At 51.2% G+C, this 6,636-nt stretch overlaps 2 protein-coding genes across 5 annotated transcripts; both read left to right on the forward strand.

The window, feature by feature from the left end:
- The first annotated feature begins 224 nt into the window (after positions 1–224).
- smug1 (single-strand-selective monofunctional uracil-DNA glycosylase 1) lies at positions 225–2,308 on the forward strand. Its single transcript, XM_029152222.3, has 2 exons — positions 225–840; positions 1,147–2,308. Exons 1-2 carry the CDS (start codon positions 553–555, stop codon positions 1,675–1,677), a joined length of 819 nt encoding a protein of 272 aa, XP_029008055.1. The 5' UTR covers positions 225–552; the 3' UTR covers positions 1,678–2,308.
- Positions 2,309–2,880: 572 nt separating this feature from the next.
- calcoco1b (calcium binding and coiled-coil domain 1b) lies at positions 2,881–6,628 on the forward strand. Of its 4 annotated transcripts, XM_055509034.1 has the most exons (14): positions 2,996–3,075; positions 3,297–3,364; positions 3,450–3,646; positions 3,729–3,831; positions 3,903–4,105; positions 4,191–4,403; positions 4,485–4,633; positions 4,713–4,782; positions 4,864–5,118; positions 5,208–5,333; positions 5,488–5,562; positions 5,666–5,753; positions 5,832–5,974; positions 6,160–6,628. In XM_055509034.1, exons 3-14 carry the CDS (start codon positions 3,515–3,517, stop codon positions 6,184–6,186), a joined length of 1,584 nt encoding a protein of 527 aa, XP_055365009.1. In that variant the 5' UTR covers positions 2,996–3,075; positions 3,297–3,364; positions 3,450–3,514; the 3' UTR covers positions 6,187–6,628. The 4 variants fall into 4 exon arrangements, with proteins under 4 accessions (XP_055365008.1, XP_029006596.1, XP_055365009.1 ...); XM_055509033.1 differs by lacking the exon at positions 3,297–3,364 and having other exon boundaries at positions 2,881–3,075; positions 3,464–3,646; XM_029150763.3 differs by lacking the exon at positions 3,297–3,364 and having other exon boundaries at positions 2,940–3,075.
- The last annotated feature ends 8 nt before the right edge of the window (positions 6,629–6,636 follow it).

Genomic DNA, 6,636 nt, shown 5'->3' on the forward strand with positions numbered 1-6,636 from the left:
TAAGAGTTCAAGGGGATTTTCCAGGGCAGTTGGAAATGTCATGTTAGAATATTTAATGGGACTGTGCTAAAAAATGACAAGTCTTTTGTAGCAGATTGTAATTGTTACTGTGGCTGGAACAATGCAGGGCTTGGTGCACAAACAGGTAGAAATTCCAGTTACGACGATTTCTAGTGCTCAGTTAAATTTATAGAACAGCCTCTCTCTACTATCCACAGTGCTCGTATCACACCCTAGAATTGTCTTCATATAAAATCGTCTGACTGACCCAGGATTTTAGGACAAATTACAGTCCTGTGCGTGATTCCACCGTCATTATCGTGCCACCACGTTTAGGAGCGTGGGCCTCATTTGACAGCAGTTGTATTCGTATAGTGGCTGTTGAGCTGTAATTACACCGATGCTGCTGCAGGGGGCAGCAGCTTGCTTGAGTAGCTGCCCATAGAAAATCACCGAAGAAGAAACCCGGAAGAAAACACAAAGCTGAAAGAATCTATTGTTAAATCAGCTTACATCTGTAGACATTACGGCTTTTTGTTGTAGAGTTCGAACATGTTGCACGATAACTCATCTGCACATGGATCGGAGAGAAACGAGCAGGGACGGGAGACGGTGTCGGAGCCCATTACTACCCCCTCCTCCAGGTTTCTGCAGGTCGAACTAGAGCTGAACGCCCATCTCCGTCGACTCACCTTCAGCGAACCGGTCCGTTACATCTACAAGCCGCTGGAGTACGCCTGGGACACCCACCAAAGCTTCGTGCGGACGTACTGTCAGGTTGGACAGAGCATCCTGTTCCTGGGGATGAACCCAGGACCCTTCGGCATGGCCCAGACCGGGGTGAGCGCTGCAGTCAGACTGTTGTGTTTGAACATGTTTCATCATGATATGAACTATCAACTTGTGGAGTGTTTGCAAATAACGCGTTTTATTGCTGTATTTCAAGTCGTTTGAAATGATCAAATATTTCAATGTGTAAAAATATATTTATTTTTATTTATGGGGGGGGGTCATGTCCTTATTAATGAAAGTTTATTATGCTATTTATATTTAACTCCTTCTGTTCCACATCTATTGAAGTGCTGGACATTTATGATCATCTTACTCTAAACTGATCTGATGTCTCACTCACGTCCTCTTGCACAGGTCCCCTTTGGTGAAGTGAAGTCTGTTGTTGACTGGCTGCAGATCACAGGGGAGGTGGGTCATCCTCCTGAGGAGCATCCGAAGCGCCGGATCACGGGGCTCGCGTGCACTCAGAGTGAAGTGAGCGGCGCCCGTTTCTGGGGCTTCTTCAGGAAGCTGTGCGGTGAACCAGCGCTGTTCTTCCGCCACTGCTTCGTGCACAACCTGTGCCCGCTGATCTTCATGAATGCCAGCGGGAAGAACCTGACCCCTCCCGAGTTGCCAGCGGCCGAACGAGAAGCCCTCCTGAGCATGTGTGACACGGCGCTGTGTGAGGTGGTGAAGGCACTGGGCGTCTCCATGGTGATCGGCGTTGGACGGGTGGCGGAGCAGCGGGCTCGGCGTGCCCTTTCTGCTGCACAAATCGGCGTGCGAGTCGAGGGCATCATGCATCCATCACCCAGGAACCCACTGGCCAATAAGGGGTGGGAGGCAGTGGCCAGGGCCAAACTGACCGAACTGGGTGTTCTGTCGCTGCTGAGCAACACATGAGCCACCCAGGTGATGTAAAGTCTCAGGGACCCTGGGTTTTATCATTGCTTCACTGTAGCATTAACACGTGCAGGTTTCCTCACAAACATCTGTGAGATGAGCTGGTATTACACTAACACTATAACATGACTGTAACCACTGATCACTCCCTACGAGCAGTTCAATGGATGAAGCATGATATATACACTGCGGCTGTACTGTAACTCTGGGATGCTTTATAGCCAATGGTAAATCTGTTGCCATGTAAACATATTTATAAAAACTGTATTTTAAAACATACCTTTACTTAAAATTTTGTATATGAGCATGTTCAGTCTTATGACGGGTAACATTAAATAATGTCAGTGATTGCGTTTCATCAAGCAAAAGACAGAGCCGGTCTGTAATGTGGATGTTACACATTTTTGACTGGTGATGTTACAAAAATATTTTGTAAACAGCCTCACAAATTGTTTATGCTGGTCGACTGTCTGTTTTTTTAAATGTTAATAATTTATTTTTATGTATCTTATTCATTTTTATATTTTGTATATATGATCTCTTGTATGTTTTTGGGCTCAGCATTTTTTGTCAGATTAAGCTGAAACTTTATTTCGTGAGAAATGAATAAAGAGGAAAAATAAAGAAAGAATATTGAAATGATTTTCTTCTTCTGGCTAAAGTAGCAGGTACATTTTGTTGTTGTTTGACAGTTAAAAATATTCTGACATGTCATCATTAGGATCAAATAACATCTAAATGAATGTAGCTGCTGCCGTTGCAGGATCTTAGTCATCCAGAGTCACACTGTTCCTGTCATGGCAGGACAGAGCAGGACAGTTGTTGACATCAACACGAACATCGGAGCTTTTCCTGCAGTGACGAGTACATGTGAATACATGGATTTAATGATCCTCTGCTAAAACTACACCCCCAAGTGTTCACAATTGGGACTGCGGTTGCTGTCTGACCAGTTGGTCTGTGTGGAAACATCCTTACAGACCATAATATAACAAAGCTGTGTTTAAGTCATTTATATTTGTGTAGTAGGTTGTAAAACTATCACCCCCCCCCCCCCCCCATTCCACCCCGGGCCCCCTGTCCTCCGGTCGTCACCTTCTAAACTGCCTCTTCTGAGAACTGCACTGAGCAACAACTAGCAGCAGCATCAGATCCTGTATCCTGCCTTATGGGAGATGGAGTGTGCAGCATTGCTCTGCCTTGTCAAGCTGTGCGTGTATGAACTGCATCTCCCATGAATCCCTCACCATCACTAATCTTACTGGGGCTCCACATGGTTCAGGAGACATTGTGAAACTCCCGCACCTGACAGCATTGCTTATCATTGATGCACAGCTCAGTTTGAAGAAGCAGCAGGAAAAACAAACCAGCATCTTATTACTTCTTCAGCAAAAACAGGTAAGATTGAAAAAAAAACTATGGAGCTAATGTATTTATTTACAAAAGCATTTTACTTGATTATAGTAGATAATAACTTTTTTGTATTATCAGCTTTTTTCTTGTTTTTTTTTTCTTGTGTTTTTTTTTTTACCAACTTATCTGTGCGGTTTATGATCAGTATAAAATCATATGTGACACAATATCAGATACAAAATAAAAAGACATATATGATTTGACAGTGCTGAGGCTACAGAGGCTCCTCTCCACATCTCTGTTTTTCCATCCTCTAGATGTTTAGCCTGAGTCGGTATGTGACTTTGTTGCCTGTAAACATATCACGCAGGCGTCATGTGTCGTGACAGCGCTGTATTCCCGCTCTCGCCTTTCACCAGCTGTTCTCCTCCAGACTGAAACCCGACCGCGTCCCGCTGCATCCACGGACCCTCTCCCCGCGACCATGGAAAAACCCTTCACGGCGGTGTTTCGAAACGTGGGGCAGCTCTACTTCCCCCAGACCCGCGTGGAGTGTCACTACAGTCTGAGCCCCGAGCATCAGTGGAGCAGCAGCGACTGGGTCGGGATCTTCGAGGTCCATTTTGCCCCCAGTGAGACACGAAACAACACTTTTAGCGCCGTTTGAGGCTCATGGTGCGTTTACTGTCATGTCACAGGTGGGATGGTCCTCAGTCAAAGAGTACTACACATACACCTGGGCTGTGGTCCCTGAAGGCTACGCCGTGGGGGCCGGTGTTGACTGCTGTGTGCTGTTCCACGGTAAGAACTGAGTCACAGCGTCGCTGCTGTGGTGCCCAGAACATTCACCCCAACGCGTCCCATCTGCGCAGCACGCTACCTGCCTCGGCCCAGCGCCGCGGAGTACCAGTTCGTGTACGTGAACGCCGCGGGGGAGGCGTGCGCGCGCAGTCGCACCTTCACCTTCTGCGCCCCCAAACCTCTGGAGGAGCTGGAGACGCTGAAGGAGGAGCGGGACGAGGAGGACGGGGAGGAGGAGCTGCTGCTCGTCGTCCCCAGGGCTCAGCTGCTGCAGGTACCGGGGCGCGAGGCGGCGGCGGCCATTGTTGGCGGTACGGATCAGCACGTTTGAGCATCCTCTCCTCTACTGTTGCGAACAGAGCCGACTGGAGGACTGCCTCCACAGACAGGGCCTCCTGCAGCAGGCTCTGGACGCGGCTCGACAGGAGGCCGCCGGCGAGAGAGAGAGCGGCGCCGGCGCGCGGGCGGAGTGGGAGAGAGAGAGACGGGCGATGCGGGAGGAGAGAGACGAGCTGCGGGACAAGCTGAGGCAGAGCTGCGACAGGTTGAAGCGCGTGGAGGGTCAGCATAAGGTACCGACGGACCGCCGGCCGGAGGAAGAGGGCGTCCGAGCAGCACCGCTTAAAGATGCTCTCTCTCACAAACACGGACAGGATGTGAAGTACAGTCAGGAAAGTCTGACGTCCGAGGTGGCGAAGCTCGCGGCGGAGAAGTCGGAGAGTCAGCAGCGAATCCAGCTCCTGGAGGAGGAGGTGAAGCTCGTGACCGAGAGGGAGAAGGAGGGAGCCCTGGAGGTGGAGAGGCAAGAGTCTGAATCAGCTCCCGCTCCATGGCTGCGATGAACCTCACACTGAGCTTTTCCACTCTCCCCGTTCCCACAGGCTGAAGGAGAGAGCGAAGAAGACCGCCGCTCAAATGAAGCACGACGAGGACAAGAGGAAGTGTCTGCAGGTCCCGCCTCCTCACGTGGCTGTGATGGTTCAGCGCCCAGAGGCGCCTGCGTCACGTCCGCCCGCTGTGCTGTCGTTTCAGGCGGAGAACGAGGCCGCGCTGCAGGAGGCGCGGCGGCTGCGCGAGCGCCAGGAGGCCGGCGAGCTGGCGGCCGACGCCCTGCGCCGGGAGCTGAGGGAGCTGGGCGTGCGCCAGGGCCGGAGCCACGCCGAGCTGCACCAGGCGCGCATGCAGGTGGCCCAGCTCACGCTGCAGCTGTCCGAGGAGAACCTGGGCCTGCGGGAGGAGCGCGCCGCCTGGGCGCTGGAGAGAGAGGCCCACAAGCAGGCGCTGGACGTGAGCACGGAGCGCGGCGTCGGCCACGAGCGCGCTTTTTAGCCCCCGGCTCACGCGCAGACGCTTGTCTCGCCTCTGTTCCCGTGCAGGCGGAGAAGAAGAAAGTCCAGGAGCTGAGCTGCGAGGTGCAGAGGAAGGAGGAGTGGCTGCAGGAGGAGAGGACGGAGAGGGAGAAGCTGGAGGCGGAGCTCGCCAGGGAGCGCGACTGCAGTCGAGTGAGTAAAGCGGCGGCTAAATATAACGGGGGCTCGCGTTGCGCCCTGGTGACCGAGCATCGGGGCCAGAGGTCAGAGGTCAGCGGCCCTCCATGAGTAAACACCTCACACACGGGCTCAGGTGTTCTGGACGTGACGTGTGCCGTCTCTGTAGGAGCTGCTGAGCGAGCTGAACGGCAACCTGAGGACGGCCCACGCCAAGAGGGAGGAGCAGCAGCGGGAGAAGGAGGCGAGGCCCCATAACCCTACACACCCTAAACCGGTTTAATGCTGTGGAGTGGACTTTTTCCTCCTCTCTATCAATTAATAATAAGAGTTTTCATGGCTCACAGGACCTGCTGAACTACATCTGTGAGCTGGAGCAGAGGCTGGGGGTTGTTCCCGGAGAAAACTCCAATGGAGACGTTCCCGCGACGGCCTGTGAGTAATAACAACATGTGGACGCGGGCAGCAGGTCTGTCCGTAGCGGGTCAAAAGAGCCTGTGCTCATTTAAACAGCTGCCCTCGAGGACGAGCAGAAGCGTGAGGACGCGTCCTCGGCTCCGCCCAGATCCATCTGTTCGCCCCTTTTCCTGTGCGCTCACATGGAACGGCCCGATCGACCCGAGGCCCCCCCCGAGACGTCGGCCTCCGACACGCAGGTGCGCTCCCACTCCCACAGTCGAAAAAAGTAACATGACTTCAAAGTTAGCCTAAAACTAATTTGTATATTTTCATTGGACACAACAACATAAATAACTTATTCTAATTATAATTTGGATGTGAATGAATCAACGTGTGCATCAGTCACAGGTGTGAACTAAATGACTCCATCTTCTACCTGCAGGCAGTGCTGCAGACTCTGAGCTGGTGAAGATCCCAGCACAGCTCATCACCCGCTCCACACCCTGAAATATGTGATGGGATATAACGAATAAGAGCGAATATGGTGTCATAAACATTATGTAGAGTAAAAATAGCAGCTGCGCATTGTGGGTTTTGGAGTTTTAGTTCACATGCAGATGCTAACTGTCCCAAAAAATGAGTGTAGGTTTATTTAACTTTTACTTTGTAGCTAAGTGAATTGTGGAGATCTTGCACCAGAGTTGATTGAACACATTACATGTTGTTTTTGTGACATATGAGCTGCTTGACCTCTGCATGTGAGTGTGAATGTTGAAACCGTGGCAAGTGTGTGGGTGTGCGTTACAGACAAGTGTGAAATGTTGCGTCAGCGTCAGATTTATTTATACTTCACTGATGAGAACGTCTGTGTCTCTTCAGGAAAATAGAATAAATAGTTATTTTTGGTGAAAGTATGTGA

This window comes from Betta splendens, chromosome 5 (genome assembly GCF_900634795.4).
Source record: "Betta splendens chromosome 5, fBetSpl5.4, whole genome shotgun sequence".
NCBI classification, from domain to species: Eukaryota; Metazoa; Chordata; class Actinopteri; order Anabantiformes; family Osphronemidae; genus Betta; species Betta splendens.

Coding starts and splice junctions, on each gene's coding strand:
- smug1 (XM_029152222.3), top strand. CDS start 553: ATGTTGCACGATAACTCATCTGCACATGGATCGGAGAGAAACGAGCAG. Junction 841..1,146: donor TCGGCATGGCCCAGACCGGG/GTGAGCGCTGCA, acceptor CCTCTTGCACAG/GTCCCCTTTGGTGAAGTGAA.
- calcoco1b (XM_055509033.1), top strand. CDS start 2,896: ATGAACTGCATCTCCCATGAATCCCTCACCATCACTAATCTTACTGGG. Junction 5,334..5,487: donor GGGAGCGCGACTGCAGTCGA/GTGAGTAAAGCG, acceptor CCGTCTCTGTAG/GAGCTGCTGAGCGAGCTGAA. Junction 5,563..5,665: donor AGCAGCAGCGGGAGAAGGAG/GCGAGGCCCCAT, acceptor CATGGCTCACAG/GACCTGCTGAACTACATCTG.